This window comes from Camelus ferus, chromosome 22, assembly GCF_009834535.1.
Source record: "Camelus ferus isolate YT-003-E chromosome 22, BCGSAC_Cfer_1.0, whole genome shotgun sequence".
NCBI classification, from domain to species: domain Eukaryota; kingdom Metazoa; phylum Chordata; class Mammalia; order Artiodactyla; family Camelidae; genus Camelus; species Camelus ferus.
In genome coordinates, this window is record NC_045717.1 from 24,405,468 (window position 1) to 24,422,609 (window position 17,142).

General features: G+C 57.3%; 2 protein-coding genes across 4 annotated transcripts in view; one reads left to right on the forward strand and one right to left on the reverse strand.

Annotated features, from left to right (window-relative positions):
* PLIN4 (perilipin 4) lies at nucleotides 1-12,133 on the forward strand. The gene is given in 8 exon segments (XM_014554751.2): nucleotides 1-139; nucleotides 258-325; nucleotides 831-978; nucleotides 1,868-1,929; nucleotides 3,576-4,202; nucleotides 4,204-7,228; nucleotides 7,347-7,537; nucleotides 9,749-12,133. Coding segments are annotated over 7 exon segments (4,437 nt in total). The 5' UTR covers nucleotides 1-139; nucleotides 258-274; the 3' UTR covers nucleotides 10,082-12,133.
* HDGFL2 (HDGF like 2) overlaps nucleotides 12,106-17,142 on the reverse strand; it is a 22,316-nt gene continuing 17,279 nt past the window's right edge. For 2 of the 3 annotated variants that reach the window (XM_032465871.1, XM_032465870.1), the window contains exons 11-16: nucleotides 14,723-14,796; nucleotides 14,453-14,523; nucleotides 13,969-14,070; nucleotides 13,582-13,795; nucleotides 12,723-12,855; nucleotides 12,106-12,425 (exon numbers count right to left, since the gene is read on the reverse strand). In XM_032465871.1, the coding sequence (XP_032321762.1) occupies nucleotides 12,323-12,425; nucleotides 12,723-12,855; nucleotides 13,582-13,795; nucleotides 13,969-14,070; nucleotides 14,453-14,523; nucleotides 14,723-14,796 (697 nt within the window). In that variant the 3' untranslated portion in view covers nucleotides 12,106-12,322. The remainder of the gene's footprint in view (nucleotides 12,426-12,722; nucleotides 12,856-13,581; nucleotides 13,796-13,968; nucleotides 14,071-14,452; nucleotides 14,524-14,722; nucleotides 14,797-17,142) is intronic. The other variant, XM_032465872.1, reaches the window with a different exon arrangement.

Consider the following 17,142-nt stretch of genomic DNA (forward strand, 5'->3'; position numbering starts at 1 on the left):
CCCTCCCCTGGCCCTCTGGCCGCCTGCCTCTCGCGGCCAGGCCTGCACTGCCCCAGACCCTATAAGGCCTGGGAGCCGAGAGCAGAGCCAGCTGCCAGCGGTGCTGCCCGTCACTCCCGGGGACTGCCGCATGGTCCAGGTGGGCAATCCCAGGGCACGGCTGGCCTCCAGGCGGGCGTCGGGGGCTCCTCGGGGTTCTGAGTGTGCGGCAGGAGGCCTGAAGCCCCCTTTCACGCTCTTTCTCTGCCTCCTTCTAGCTTCTTAGAGGATTACCATGTCTGCTCAAGATGAAGGAGGCCGGGACCCCCCTAAACCCAAGGGCAAGGTGAGAGGAGGCAGGAGGGGGAGACTCCAGCTGGGGCACGGAGAGCCCCCAGAACCCTGGGAAAGGGACCTCCAAAGTCCTGGGGTCCGGTGGGGCTTCCCCAGGCGGGGTGGGAGGGCTCTGAGAGCCACAGTGCCAATCTTCTCTCCAGTCTCAGGCTGGAGGGTGGGGGACACAAGCCTCAGCTCCTTCCCCTCTGTGTGACCTTGGGCCTGCCTTGGCTCCTCTCTGAGCCTCAGTTTCCCCATCTGTGAAATGTGGGCCATGGAAGGAAAAGGCCTCTGGAGACGTAGAGGAGGAACTTTTCCTCTGTCCACGGGAGGCAGGCTGAACCTGCCCACTGCCCAGGCGAAGAGACTGAGGCTCAGAGTGGCTAGTACACGTCCCTGAGGTCGCCCAGGAGCAAGGGCCCAAGGCGGTTTGGAACCCAGGGCTGTCTGATGCTTCCCTTGCCCCACCCCCGCCACAGCCTGGCTCCACTCATGTTGCCCCCCACCCCATGTAGACCCTGGGCAGCTTCTTCGGGTCCCTGCCTGGCTTCAGTTCTGCTCGGAACCTGGTGGCCAACACCCACAGCTCAGCAAGAGAGTCCCGGCCAGTTGCAGATCCTGCAGGTGCTCCAGCCCCCGAGGCCGCCCAGCCCCAGGCTCAGGGTGAGTGCACAGCTCCGTGGAGGCGGGGGCTCTGGAGGTGGGCCTCAGGAATGGGGGTGCCCTGGCAGGGACTCCTGCCCATCTTGGGGGGGCACTTCATATGTGCCTGCATCATCTCAATAGACCCAATGAGGCTGGCACAGTTATTTAGCGCCAGATGGGAAACTGAGGCATAAATGTGGAGCGGGAGTGGTCTGAGGTGGCATAGCCAGTGAGATGGGGGTGTGAACACAGCAGTGCCCCCCACACTCTCAACCCCTTCTCTGCTTACCCTCACCCCCTTTCAGATGCACCAAGGACCAGGGGCTGGGTGTTCTGCATGTCTCAGCTCATCGCAGATTTTGACTGTGTTCCCAGAGGGAGGCAGCAGCTTCCCTGAGGTCACACTGTTGCTCAGCCAGGGTGCCCGGGGCAGCCCCAGCCCCAAGGCCAGAAGACGAGCTAGTGCAGGGAAGTTCGGGTTGGAGTGGCTGCCCGGGCTGGGCCCTGCTCTGGGCCTGGAGCGCAGCCAGCTGACTTCTGTTCCATGTCCTCAGGCCCACAGGCAGCTGCCAGCGGGGGTGGGGGTGGGGCAGAGTGAGCCCCGACTCCTCTCCCTGCAGCCCCCCGGGTGGGCACCCAGCACCCAGGACCCAGGCAGAGAAAACTCCACAGAACCCCTGCTCCAGGGGACCGAGGCCCTGGGGATTGAGGGAGCCCCCGGCGGGGCTAGTGACTGAGCCAGGCCCACGGCTGTGGATGTCACCTTCTGCTGTCCCTATAGGGAGGCTAGGACATTCCTGACCTTTCAGGCTTTGCCCACCGATTGTGCAATGGGCACCAGGGCGGCTGATGCCAGCCTGTGTCCCTCACCCTCCCTGGGTTGCCTGACTGGCTCTTGTCCCCACAGCGGCCACCGACCCGGAGCAGATGGCCAAGGGGGCAGAGAAGATGCTGCCGCCTTCAGACAAGGTGAGAGAAGCTGGCAGAGCCTAGTCTGATGGCTTCCATCTCCCTCTGGGCTACCTCTTCCTGGGATGTTTTGGTTCCTGCCATCTGGGGGGGCTGTCATAGGCCAGGGTGAGGGCAGGCACCCTTGTGTGTCCCACTGTGGGATTCCAGGCAGTCTTCCTCTCTAGGCCTTTGTTTCCACATCTGTGAAATGGGTGCAGTACTGCCTCACTACCTGAAACAATAAGGCTCCATACGGTCTACACACCTACCACCCCGCTCCAGGCCTAGCTGAAACAGTGGTAACTCACTCACCACCTGTTAGGGTCTGGGCTAAGCACTTCACACGTGCTGCTTAGTAATTAATCCTCCCAACCGCCCTGTGAGGAAGGGAGCAGTAGTACCCTGCACAATAGCTGAAGCACAGAGATGCCAAGCTACCTGCTGAAGGTCACACAGCAAGACAGGGTAGTGTGGGATCTGAATCTTGGGCAGGCAGAGGCTGAATAATAGCTGACACTGCATCTATCCTCAGTCTTGGATAAATGGGGACTGCCCATGTTATCGTGTCCCCAAGGCCTGGACAAGCAGAGTGGCTGGTGTAAGACAGCTGAGGGCCACAGCAGGCATGGCAGAGCCCTAATATAACCCTTCCACCCAGCACACGCCCCACTCTGGAGCCTTCCTCAACTCCCCTCTGCCCTCAATTCAGCCAGACTGGAGCATCTCAGAGGGGGAAGAACCAGCAGGCTCACCCTCTGGCCCAAATTAAAACAGACCCTCGCAGCTGAGGGACCCCTCCACATCTTTTCTCCCTGCCCCCTCCACTCATCCTCATTCGTGTTAATGGAGCACCTGCTACTTGCAAAGTGCTCAGGGCTTCTCAGCCTCAGCCTTCCGGACAATACACGGCTGGGTCACTCATTGTGGGGGGTGTCCCAGGCGCTGGGGGGTGTGCAGCGGCCTCCCTGCCCTCACCCACTCCATGCCTGGAACACCCACTCCCCGAAGTTGTAACTGCGACAGGTGTCCCCAGACATCGCTGGGGGTAGGATCGCCCCAGCTAAGAACCCCTGAATTGGAAACAGCATGACCTGGGGGGTGGTGACCCTGAGGCCACCACAACCCTTCAGCAGTTTAAACGATGAACTAGAGAAAGCTGCCCTTTGGAAGGTCGAAAACTCAAGTTACTGACAGCTGGCTGTGGTGCACACCCTGTGCTTCACCTGTGCTTTTCCTGTTATTTTTCTAAACGTTGATCCTCTTCTCTTACTTGAATACATTCATTTTAAGAAGCATCTGGTCTCCTCAAACTTCTCCCTATAATGAGAAAACCAGGCTGAAAATTTGCCATAAATAGAGATTAGGCAAGATGAACAATTGTGTAATTCAGTGGCCTGCTGAGCGAGCTCAGGAGGGTCCCAGAAGTGCTCAGAAGCAGTGTCAGTGGTGGGGGGTCTCCTGAATCAGGGGGACCACTGTAGCAGAGCTTGTTGAGGCTGTGTCCTGAAAGCAGGGAGGAGGTATGCTGGGTGGGAGCTGAGCAGGCAGGGCTGATGGGGGGGATGTCCCTCTCCCCAGGGCACATGAGGAATCAACGGAGGAGGTTGGGGGTGGTTAGGTGCCTCTCAACTCTATGCTTGATCATGACTGTACTTCCTCATTAGATGATCTCCGGAGCAAAGGACCTGGTGTGCTCCAAGATGACCAAGACCAAGGATGCCATCTCCTCTGGGATGGCCAGCGTGGTGGACACAGCTAAAGGCGTGGTCCAGGGAGGCCTGGGCATGACCCGATCGACGCTCACAGGCACCAAGGATGCTGTGGCCAGTGGGGTAACAGGGGCAGTGGGTGTGGCCAAAGGGGCCGTTCAGACAGGTGTGGACACCACCAAGACTGTGCTGACCGGAACCAAGGACACCGTCTGCAGTGGGGTGACTGGCGCCATGAACATGGCCAAGGGGACCATCCAGACTGGCATGGACACCACCAAAACCGTCCTGACTGGCACCAAAGATACAGTGTCCACTGGACTCACTGGGGCAGCGAACATGGCCAAGGGGACTGTCCAGACTGGCATGGACACCACCAAGACCGTCTTGACAGGCACCAAAGATACAGTGGCCACTGGGCTCACTGGGGCAGTGAACATGGCCAAGGGGACTGTCCAGACTGGCATGGACACCACCAAGACCATCTTGACTGGCACCAAAGATACAATGGCCACTGGGCTCACTGGGGCAATGGGTGTGGCCAAGGGGGCCATCCAAACCGGCATGGACACCACCAAGACCTGTCTTGACTGGCACCAAAGATACAGTGGCCACTGGGCTCACTGGGGCAGTGGGTGTGGCCAAGGGGGCCATCCAAACCGGCATGGACACCACCAAGACCGTCTTGACTGGCACCAAAGATACAGTGGCCACTGGGCTCACTGGGGCAGTGGGTGTGGCCAAGGGGGCCGTCCAAACTGGCATGGACACCACCAAGACTGTCTTGACAGGCACCAAAGATACAGTGGCCACTGGGCTCACTGGGGCAATAGGTGTGGCCAAGGGGGCCGTCCAAACTGGCATGGACACCACCAAGACTGTTTTGACAGGCACCAAAGATACAGTGGCCACTGGACTCACTGGAGCAGTGGGTGTGGCCAAGGGGGTCGTCCAGACTGGCATGGACACCACCAAAACCGTCCTGACTGGCACCAAAGATACAGTGGCCACTGGGCTCACTGGGGCAGTGAACATGGCCAAGGGGACTGTCCAGACTGGCATGGACACCACCAAGACCGTCTTGACAGGCACCAAAGATACAGTGGCCACTGGGCTCACTGGGGCAGTGAACATGGCCAAGGGGACTGTCCAGACTGGCATGGACACCACCAAGACCGTCTTGACAGGCACCAAAGATACAGTGGCCACTGGGCTCACTGGGGCAGTGAACATGGCCAAGGGGACTGTCCAGACTGGCATGGACACCACCAAGACCATCTTGACTGGCACCAAAGATACAATGGCCACTGGGCTCACTGGGGCAATGGGTGTGGCCAAGGGGGCCATCCAAACTGGCATGGACACCACCAAGACCGTCTTGACTGGCACCAAAGATACAGTGGCCACTGGGCTCACTGGGGCAGTGGGTGTGGCCAAGGGGGCCGTCCAAACTGGCATGGACACCACCAAGACTGTCTTGACAGGCACCAAAGATACAGTGGCCACTGGGCTCACTGGGGCAATAGGTGTGGCCAAGGGGGCCGTCCAAACTGGCATGGACACCACCAAGACTGTTTTGACAGGCACCAAAGATACAGTGGCCACTGGACTCACTGGAGCAGTGGGTGTGGCCAAGGGGGTCGTCCAGACTGGCATGGACACCACCAAAACCGTCCTGACTGGCACCAAAGATACAGTGGCCACTGGGCTCACTGGGGCAGTGAACATGGCCAAGGGGACCGTCCAAACTGGCATGGACACCACCAAAACTGCCTTGACTGGCACCAAAAATACAGTGTCCACTGGACTCACTGGGGCAGTGGGTGTGGCCAAGGGGGTCGTCCAGACTGGCATGGACACCACCAAAACCGTCCTGACTGGCACCAAAGATACAGTGGCCACTGGGCTCACTGGGGCAGTGGGTGTGGCCAAGGGGGCCGTCCAAACTGGAATGGACACCACCAAGACCGTCTTGACAGGCACCAAAGATACAGTGGCCACTGGGCTCACTGGGGCAGTGGGTGTGGCCAAGGGGGCCATCCAAACCGGAATGGACACCACCAAGACTGTCTTGACAGGCACCAAAGATACAGTGTGCACTGGACTCACTGGAGCAATGGGTGTGGCCAAGGGGGCCGTCCAGACTGGCATGGACACCACCAAAACCGTCCTGACTGGCACCAAAGATACAGTGGCCACTGGGCTCACTGGGGCAGTGGGTGTGGCCAAGGGGGCCATCCAAACTGGAATAGACACCACCAAGACCGTCTTGACAGGCACCAAAGATACAGTGGCCACTGGGCTCACTGGGGCAGTGAACATGGCCAAGGGGGCCGTCCAAACTGGAATGGACACCACCAAGACTGTTTTGACAGGCACCAAAGATACAGTGGCCACTGGGCTCACTGGGGCAGTGGGTGTGGCCAAGGGGGTCGTCCAGACTGGCATGGACACCACCAAAACCGTCCTGACTGGCACCAAAGATACAGTGGCCACTGGGCTCACTGGGGCAGTGGGTGTGGCCAAGGGGGCCGTCCAGACTGGCATGGACACCACCAAGACCGTCTTGACAGGCACCAAAGATACAGTGGCCACTGGGCTCACTGGGGCAGTGGGTGTGGCCAAGGGGGCCGTCCAAACTGGCATGGACACCACCAAGACTGTCTTAACCGGCACCAAAGATGTGGTGTCCACTGGGCTCACTGGGGCAATAGGTGTGGCCAAGGGGGCCATCCAGACTGGCATGGACACCACCAAGACTGTTTTGACAGGCACCAAAGATACAGTGGCCACTGGGCTCACTGGGGCAGTGGGTGTGGCCAAGGGGGTTGTCCAGACTGGCATGGACACCACCAAGACTGTCTTAACCGGCACCAAAGATGTGGTGTCCACTGGGCTCACTGGGGCAGTGGGTGTGGCCAAGGGGGCCATCCAGACTGGCATGGACACCACCAAGACTGTCTCGACCGGCACCAAAGATACTGTGGCCACTGGGCTCACTGGAGCAGTGGGTGTGGCCAAAGGGGCTGTGCATACTGGGCTGAATACAACCCAGAACATTGCAACAGACACATGGGACACCGTCTATAGTGGCGTGACTAATGCCGTGAATGTGGCCCAAGTGGCCGCCCAGGGGGGCCTGGACACCTGGAAGGCCGTCTCTGTGGACTCTAAAGATGCTGTGACCAGTGGGCTCCGCAGGGCAGGGGGTGTGGCCCAAGGAGCTGTGCAAACTGGCCTCGGCACCATCCAGCATTGGCTGCCTGGTTCCCAGGATGCCACCTCAAGTAGACTCGCCAGTTCCAGGACCTCGGATGAAGGAGGGGAACAAACCATTCAAAGCCCTCATGAGGCTCAGTCCTGCTGGGTCTCCACATCCCCGCACAGTCTCTGTGAAGGCCTGGACCTTGCAGGTGAAGCCACCGCCAGCACAGAGGACCTCGTGTCAGCTGTGATGACATTCACACAAGAGGCCGTACTGGGCAAGGAGGATGTGGGACACGGGGCCACCACACATGGCCACGAAGGGGCCCAGAGCTTCGTGACACTCCGGAATGAGTTGGAGGAGCTGGGGGAGATCTTCCAGCCCATGAGTGCTGAGGAACAAGGTGAGAATAGGACAGGCTGGTCCCAGTTCCCAGCAGGGGCAGGTCATTTGTACAACCCACACCCCTGATGCCCAAGGGGCCTCTTGGGTTGAATGACCCCCACTGTCTTCCCTTCCAGCTCGGCTGGCTGTCTCCCAACCTAGGCCAAGAGTGCTCACGGCCGACCAAGGAAGCTACTTTGTGCGTCTGGGTGACTTGGCCCCCGGCTTCCGACAGCGGGCTTTCGAGCACGCCCTGAGCCACCTGCAGCATGGCCAGTTCCAGGCCAGGGCCGCGCTGGCCCAGCTCGAGGATGCCTTTGTCAAGGTGGTAAGAGCCTTCCCCTTCCCCTGGTGCCTTCCTCAGTGCGGGGACTCAACAAACACGCCTGTCGGCCACTAAGATGGCTCTCTCACAAGGCTCGTGTCCAGGGAGCACGGTGAGCACGAGGCCAGATCCTTGCAGCCGATGAGGGTGCCGAGGAGGAGGCAGGGCAGCTGTGCAGAGGGGTGGGCTGGGCAGGAGTGTGTCCCTTTGAGCCACATGGTGTGGAGTCATGGGGAAGTGGGGACCCCAAGGACAGACAGTGGTCTGAGAACCAGCTAATGTGTTCCAAGGAGCAGCAGGGCGGCTGGGGCTGGAAGGTGCAGTGAAGTGGGGGACAGGGTAGGAGGAGCCCATGTGATCTGGGTGGGGTTCAGTGATGCAAAAAAGGACCCAATCAAAGGTGACTTGAATGCCATCCCGGGGATAGGCACTGGGCCAGCAAGGCCATGCTCTCTCGCTGTCTCCACTCGCTTCCTCTGACCCAGGCTTTCTCCGCTGCAGCCCTGCTGACACTTGCGCCAGCTCCCTGTGGGTAGTGCGGGTGGAACTGTGCATGGTAGGAAGTTTAGCAGCATCCCATCCACAGCGGATGCAGATGGTGATAGGCCCCCAGCTCTGAGACTCTCCAAGTTCTCAAGGTCATGGCTCTTAAATGTTGAACAGCCTCACCGACACAGGTGGTGAGGAACCCAGCAATGCTGCCTGAGTCAGGATCCCTGGGGTATGCTCAGGCACCTGTGTTCCCAGTCAAATTGAACCCCAATTTGAAAACCACTGCTCCAACCCAGAGGATCTCAAAGGGGACACTCCTGTCCCCAGAGGACACTAGGCCATGCCTGGGGACATCTGGGGTTGTCACACTGGTGGTGCTCCTGGCAGCCAGTGGGTGGGGCCGGGGATGCGGCTCCAGGACTGTGAGCAGAGGAATGGCCTTATCCACCGGAGGTTGTATTTAAGAGAAGCACTCTGGCTACTGTGGAGAGGACAGGCCACAGGGGGTCAAGGGCTGGAGCTGGGAGATGAGAAGGTTTCTGCAAAAATCCTGGCAAGTGCCGACAGGACCTTGAGAGCAGCAGTGGTGGCGAGGCAGGTGGGTTCTGGATGTTTCAGAAGCAGAACTGTGAGGGTCTGCAGCCAGGTTAGATGTGGGAAGTGAGAAAGAGACCCTACGAAGCCTTGGAGACTTTTAGCAGCAGACACTTGGAGATGCCGGGTAGGTGGGGTGAACATTAAGAGCCTGGCCTTAGACAACGTAAGCTGAAGATGACTAGTAGGCCCCCCGATGGAGTCAGCTGCTGGGATAACAGCTGGATGGGTGATCGAAAGTTGGGGCCAACATTTGGTCCACACGCTGACCCTCACCAGCTCTTAGGGGGACAAGGAAGATTAGCCAATGTATGGTGGGGGATAGGGGACTCCGAATGTACCAGGGACCCAAAAATCCAGGAGGAAAAGGTCCGACTGAGCCCCCACCGAAGGGGGGAGATAAACAACAAAGAAACATGGTAGCTAGACAGTGATGTGCCTCTGGGGAGAGTAACAGAGATTTGACAGGGAAGGACTGGGGGCCACCGCACCAGGCCAGAGGAAGCCTTCTCCAGGCTGAGTGCAAAGGCCCTGAGGCAGGACATGGGACAGCATGCAGGACATGGTTAGGGGACAAAAGGAGGCCAGCGTGGCCCAAGCAGAGTGCATGACGGGGTGTCAGCCGGAGATGGAGTCGGAGGTGTCCCAGGCAGACCGTGCAGGCCATGGTGAGGAGGTGGATTTGGTCCAAAGGCCACTGGGAGATTTGAGAGGGTTTTGGAGCTGCGGTGTGTCATGGTGACACTGACACTCTGCTGTCTGAGCCCCCGAGTACCTCATGAGGAATCTGGATAACTGCTTCTAGATGCACCATCCTGGTGCGGCTGGCTCTGAACTGGAGGCCTTTCCGCCATGCCATGGGAAAGGTGAACACCAGGCTCCAGGGCCAGCCAGGCCTGGGAATGCTGCCCCTGGTGGGGGGCGTGGGAAAGGTCCCTGCCGAGAATCCATCATGTCTCTGCTGGGCTCTCCTTCCAGACTGAGAAAGCCCAGCAGGCTCCAGTCAGGCAGGACCAGGATCAGAGCAGCGGAGCAGAGGAAGCCGGTGCCCAAGAGGTGCTACCAGGGGCCTGCGCTCCCGCCCCCCGACCCCCTGAGCCCCCGCTCACCTCACTCCTCTGCCCACAGGTGCCAGACGCCGGGGCTCTGTCCAAGGCCTGCGGCCTCATTCAGCAGCTCCACGTGGCCTACAGCGCCCTGGCCTCCGGCCTCCAGGGCCTTCCTGCCGAGCTCCAGCAGCAGGTCGGCCAGGCACGGCGCAGCCTCTGCGAGCTCTACAGCGTCGTCTCCTCTGCTGACTGCGGTGCGGAGCTGCCGGCGGAGCGCCTGGCTCAGAGCCGCTGGGCTGTAGTCCAGGCGTGGCAGCGGCTGGAGCAGCTGCTGGAGGGCGTGCAGCACAGCCCTCCGCTCAGCTGGCTGGTGGGGCCCTTTGCCCTGCAGCCCGGGGGGCAGCAGCTGTAGGAGCCCCTCCTCTGCCTGGGGAGCCCTCTGCCGAGCCTTCTCCCTGGCCTGAAACCAGCTCCAACCCCCGGAGCTCCGGCCCCTGCAGGCTGGCACCAATGGAGACACCAAGCTGCCACACCACCCACCCGGCTCCCGCCCTGCCCACACTGTCCACCTTTCTCCCCGAGCACGGCTGGACCTTCTCCTGGCCGAGCGGCCTCAGGCTGCTAAGACCCTAGACGGGGGCCTTCGCCTGAATATCTCGAGCAAGTGCTCCAATTAGGAATGAGAATTGGAGTCGTGCCTAAGTCTCGAAGGCTCTCCACTCAGCACCTGCACTCCGACCCTTTTATCCTTCACGTCTAGGGCAGGTCATCTACCCAAGTCTGGGCCCTTTAGCTGCCAGCTTAGCAGGCGGCTCTGCTCCTCCGTCCTGGGCTCCAGGCAGCTCCACCCTTGCTCTCAAAGCACACACCCCTCAGCAGACAGCCCACACCCCAAGTACCAGAACGCCACCATCGTCCTGAGGCAGGCAGGCTCCCACCGCCTCTGCTGACCCCTGGAGGGGCCAAGAGGCTTCAAGAAGACCAAGCTGCAGCAGCCACCACAGGCGAGGACTGGCCTTTGCAGGCAGGGGATGAGCACACGTCCCTTCCTGCCTCGGCCCACTCGCCTGCTGGCCCATCCACATGGTCACGGTTGAGCATAACGACACCAGAGCTGATGTTCTTGGGTCCCCAAGGTGCCTGGGCACAGAGGCTGCCGATGAAGGAATAAAAGGGCTCCCTTACAAGGAACAGGACCCTAGAGGGCACGCGACAAAATGTGCTCGACATGCACTCAGGTGTTGGTCACATGCTCCAGCCCACAGACGGGCTGGGATGGCAGCCGTGGGTCCACGGCCCCTTCCTTCCTGGCCCTGCTCTCCCTGGAGCCTCAGGGCAGCCTGGTGATGGATGCCGCATGTGGGAAGCTGGAGCCACAGAGGTCCTGCCCCCACCCCTTGCCCTGTTCCTGCTCCCCTGGGGCAGAACACCAGCAGCCTGACCCTTGTTAAAAGCCCCTATTTCCTAGAACCTGTATCACGCCAGCAAACCCCTGGCTGTCTCCCTGATGGAGGGCTTGAAGCGCACCCTCCTCTCAGAAATGATGGGGTGCTCTGAGCTCCCGGACGGATGCGCCAGCTCCCCTCAGAGGGTCACCATGGCTGCCAGGAGCCCTGAGAGGCCCTGCACTTCTGGCTGTGACCTGCACCCGGTCCTTCCTTCCTTGGTTTCCATCACGTAGTCATCAGAGGTGGTGACACTGGAAACAGTCATTCCCAGAAATTGAGCTCAGTGACAACCTCAAGTCTAACCACACCATGGCCCCTCTCTCAGTTGGGATGTAGGGGCTCAGCCACGGGCAGGGCAGAGGACACACAGCAGAGGCCACAGTTTAAGCAGCAGCTACCGTGGCTGAGAACCGCGCACATGTCTGCCATCTGAATCCAGGTGACAGGTGAGGCAAGAGAAGCCCCAGGTGGGATTGCCACTTGTCCCACGTCACACACATCACACAGCAAGGCTTGCCCCCAGCACCCACACCCTCTGTTAAGCACAGTGGACAGTCTGCACACATCTCCTGGCCTGAGGGCTGGGGTCGGTGCTGCCAGGGCTCTGGGTCTTGCCCTGTGGGCCCCAGAGCCACCGCAGCCTGAGCGGGAACAGGAAACGGTCAGTTGATGGAGTGAGGCAGCGGCTGCTCCCACCCAAGCACTGGGCCACAGACACAGGAACATCAAACCACAGCCTCCTTCCGAGCTCCGAAGTTGAGAGGTTTGTATTCCTCCTCCTGGACTTTTGGAAAGGCCTTGCTCCACCCCCACTGACTGTCAGCCCTGTAGGGCTGGGAGCAGCATCAGAACCAAGTTCACAAGCGCTGTTAACGGTGACCCCATGGCTTAAAACCCTCTGTCCCGCGACAGGCCCTTGACTGCTGCAAGCCGCTCCCCAGCTCTGGCCCAGCTGTACCAGTAACACCACTAGAAAACCAAGCCAATAAAAGTGACTTTTTTTTTCATTAAAAAAACCCTTTATAGTCATTTCATGTTGGCTGGAAATCACAGAAATTAGGCAGAAAAAAACCCACGGGGACAAATACAAACGAACAGCACAGCGTCTCCCCAACAGTTCTCTGCTCCCCGGGCGCCGGGAAGGAGCCAGGCTGGCCTCGGGCCATCTGCATGTGGCAGCGGGGCCTGGCCGCAGGCTGCCGGGCTCAGCTGTCCTCGTCGTCCAGGGACTCCGAGTCCATCCGCACCCTCTCTCGCTCCTGCAGCTCCTTCCCGGGCCCGTCCAGGTCCGGGCCCTCCCGCACGCTGCTGGTGGACGGCACGGGTTGGGTGAGCAGACCCCTTTCCTGTCTGTCCCCCTCCTATCACCTACAGAGACCGACGCTCCCCCAGCCAGGCCTGCAGCCCCGCACGCACAGGCTGGCCCTGGACGCTCAGCATGGCCAGGGTTCCCTCAATAGGGGTCTAGGGGGCAGCCGCAAAGGTGACGGTGGGAGGCCAGCATGTGGGGGCAGAAGTCCCTGTGGCCCTTACCCCATTGGGAGCAGCTCAGACATCAGCGTGCCTTCTCTCAGAAAGTCGCCCCGCAGTCCCAGTGACACTTACTCATTGTGTAACAGGTCCTCGGAGGAGCCGCCCCCTGGCCCCTCCTCTGAGTTCTGTTCTTCCTCCTGCTCCTTGTCCTCCGTGCTTTCCCCCTTCTGGGACGCAGCCTCACCGTTCACAGGGGCTGAGAGATCTGGGGGGAGAGAGCCTCATGGGACACTGTGGGGCTGTTGTCGGGGACCCCTTAAACGGTGCCCATAGAGAACGAGCAGGAGGCGAGTCGGTCTGGGGCAGGAGTCCTGGAGGACTCTGGACCTGCCTGCATGACTGCATTCACTTCCACCCCTGAGCCTCTGGACACATGGGGACAGCTGGCTGTGTGCAGGTCCTTCCTCTAGCCTGCCCCCAGCCCTGACCACACAGCCTGGAGGAGGGAGGGGCGGTGGGCAACACTGGTAAAAAGCCTGCCACAGCCCAGAGATGAGGAAAGGCTCCCCCTCCATGCTTTCCCCCAGGCAGTGTTGGTTAAGCTATCTTGATGCCAGTCTGAAGGGCTGCTCTAAGCATCTCTCACCACAACCATGTGACCCCATCAGGAAGGAAGGCTCTCTGGTCCCCTACAAAGATGCCCTTTCTCCTCCCAGCCATCTGTGCCCCTTCCCTCCCAGACCTCTGCGATTGCCTGTCCCAGTAACGCTCCACACCTGGCTGCACACAGACAGCCTCCCATGCTATCTGCACTGAGGGTCTGGAGCCTGAGTGGCCTAGGGGTGTGTGTACCAGGCGCCAATGCCTCGTGTACACAGCCAGCCTGTGCAGAGAGTGCCAACAGGATCGTGCCACCTGGGCTGTTGGAGAGAAGCTCCAGGATGCTCTCAGGGCCCTGAATGTGCTGAGCCCTCTCCCGCCAGCTCCTCACCAGTGCTCGCCTCGTCCTCCGCCCTCTCCGTGGGGGCCTCCTCTCCAGCTAGCGCCTCCTCGGCCTTCTCCACCTCGGCCCTCTCCTTCTCCGTCCCAGTTCTGGTTGCTTTCTGGATGGCCTCGATCTTTGGTCCCAGGACCCGAGACTTGAGCCGTGTGTAGACCTCCGCAGCCTTCTCCATCACCTCCTTGTTGGCCTTGTAGCGGCGGATCTGGCCACCAAGAGGTCTGGCTCAGGAGGCGCAGCCAGCCTCAGCCCCCGCCCAGACCCTCCCCTGTGCACAGCTTCCTCCTCGCTGACTGTGGCTGCTGTGGCCGGGCACCCGGCTCCCAAGCTGCCCTCTGCCCCCCTGACCAGCCCCTTCCCCCCAGGCTCTTGCCATACCTTCTTCAGTGTGGCCACCACGTCTGTGTTCTTCTGGAGGATCTGTGAGGTCACCTGCAGGGTCCCCAGTTCCTCTAATGCATTCAGACACCTCTTCACATCCTGCAGGGCGGCAAGGGCAATGAGGGACAGCTCCTAGCTGAGAGGGTCCTTGGGGCCCAACAGGGCAGAGAAGGACCCCCTGGGGCTCTCCCTGCAGGGGAGGGCTGAGTGACAGGGACCCCAGGGACAGTGGGAAGGACCCAGAACTTGAGGGATCTTTGGACTTTGCATGGCACCACCTAGTGGAGATGCAGAGCACTGCACCTCAGGAGGCCAAGCTAGGCCCTCAGCAGGGGGGACCCCCACGTGAACAAGGACCCCATGCTGCCCACCCTGTGGGAGCCTGGGTTTGCCTCTGTGTCCTGAAACTTCTAAGGAAGCGCTAGCAGTGAGGGGCCAGGGGGACCGTGACATGACCTCTGCACCCAGGGGAAGGTCTCACCGGATTGTCAACCTTCAGAGCGAACTTGATCTCGCTGTGCAGCTTCTGAAGCTTCTCCTCCACAGAAGGTTCTGTGCTCAGGAGAGAAGGTGGCACCGAGGCCTGAGCACGGAGCCCCAGGCTGCACCGAGGTGCTCCTGCGGCCCCTCCCAGGAGCTGGTTGGGGACCTGCCCCAGCACCGCTCCGGTGACAGGAGCCAGCCCTTCCACAGCCATCCCTCCTCCCTCTCAGTGACGACGGGGGCTGCAACTAGGCAACCGGCCCCTCACCTTTCTTCTTCTCAACCTTCCGGTCCGGTGGGAACCCTTCTGACCGCTTCCGGGTCCGTTCCACCTTCATGGGCCTGTGGGGAGTTGAGCCCTTAGACGGCCCCACCAATGTCCCCACAGCCTCCATCCTCCCCACCAAGGGATGACCCACAAGGGGTGACCCATGGTCACTGTGGAAGGAAATCTACAGGAGGCCCAGGAATCTGGGAGAAGAGGGCTCAAGGTCCGGTGTGACCTGATTTAGGGCTGCACCCGAGGGGACAAAGACCTCACCCTTCCTTTGGGTCTTTCTAGCAAAACAACACGAAAGCCCAGAATTCCTTGTTTAATTATGTAACTGAAAAATATATAAAATAAACAAGGTCCTACTGTATAACACAGACAACTATATTCAGTATCTTATAATAAACAACAATGAAAGAGAATATAAAAAACAATGTATATAATTGAATCACTATACTGTACACCAGAAACACAATATTGTAAATCAAATACACTTCAATTACAAAAACAAAACAAAACAAAACAAAAAAACAGGGGCTAGGGGTCAGTGGCCAGTTGTGTAAAACCCAGTGCATGAATTCCTAAAAGGGACTCCACTATGAACAACTATATGCCAATAAAATGGACAACCTAAAAGACAGGGACAAATTCTTAGAAAGGCACCATCTCCCAAGACTGAACAAGGAAGAAATAGGAAACATGAACAGACCAACTACCAGTACTGAAATTGAATCAGTAATTTAAAAACCCAACAAACAAAAGCCCAGGACAGACGGCTTCACAGGTGAATTCTGCCAAACATTTAGAGAAGAGGTAACACCTGTCCTTATGAAACTATTCCAAAAAATTGCAGAGGAAGGAACACTTTCAAATTTGTTCTATGAGGCCACCATCACCCTGATACCAAAACCAAAGATATCACAAAAAAAGAAAATTACAGGACATTATCACTGATGAGCATAAATGCAAAAACCCTCAACAAAATACCAGCAAGCCGATTCGAACAATATGTTAAAAGATCACACACCATGATCAAGCGGGATTTATTCCAGGGGTGCAAGCTCTTTCATTATCTGCAGATCAAGCAGTGTGATACACACCACATTAGCAAACTGAAGAAAAGAACTGTATGATCATCTCAATAGATGCAGAAAAGCTTCTGATGAAATTCAACATCCATTTACGATAAAAGCACTCCAGAAAGTGGGCATAGAAGGAATGTACCCCAACATGATAAAGGCCACGTATGACAAACCCACAGCTCACATCATACAAATGGCAAAAAGCTGAAAGCACTCCTTCTAACATTAGGAACAAGACAAGGATGCCCACTCTCACCACTTTTATTCAACAGAGTTTTGGAAGTCCTAGTAGCCACAGCAATCAGGGAAGAAAAAAAAATAAAAAGAACCCAAATTGGAAAGGAAGAAGTAGAACTGTTACTGTTTGCAGACATGATACTATACATGGAAAATTCTAAGACGTCACCAGAAATCTACTCAAGCTCATCAATGAATTCGGAAAAGTTGCAGGATACAAAATTAATATACAGAAATCTGTTGCATTTCTATACACTAATAATGAAATATCAGAAAGAGCAATGAAGGAAACAATCCCATTTACCATTGCATCAACAAGAAGAAAATATCCAGGAATAAACCTCCCTAAGGAGGTAAAACACCTATACTCTGAGAACTGTTAAGACACTAACAAAAGAAATTGAAGATGACACAAACAGAAAGATACACTGTGTTCTTGGACTGGAAGAATCAATACTGTTAAAATGGTCACATTCCTCGAGGGAATCTACAGATTCAATACAATCCCTATAAAATTATAAATGGCATTTTTCACAGAACTGGAACAAAAAATGTTTTTAATTTGTACAGAAACACAAAAGATCCTGTACAGCCAAAACCACTTTGAGAAAGAACAGAGATGGGGGAAATCACGCTTCCTGACTTCAAACTAATACTACAAAGCTACAGTCGTCAAGACAGTATGGTACTGGCACAAAGTCAGACACATAGCTCAATGGAACAGGAAAATCCAGCCACCTACTTATGGTCAATTAATCTACGACGAAAGAGGTAAGAATATACAACGGAAAAAAGACAATCTATTCAATAAGTGGTGCTGGGAAAACTGGACAGCTACATGTAAAAAGAATGAAATTAGAACATTCTCTAACACCTTATACAAAACTAAACTCAAAATGGATTCAAGACCTAAATGTAAGACTAGATACTATAAAACTCCTAAAGGAAAACACAGGCAGAACACTCTTTGACACAAATCTGAGCAAAATTTTTTTTAATCCATCTCCTAGAGTAATGGAAACAAAATCAAAAATAGACAAATGGGACCAAATTAAACTCAAAAGTTTTTGCACAGCAAAGGAAACCATTAACAAAATG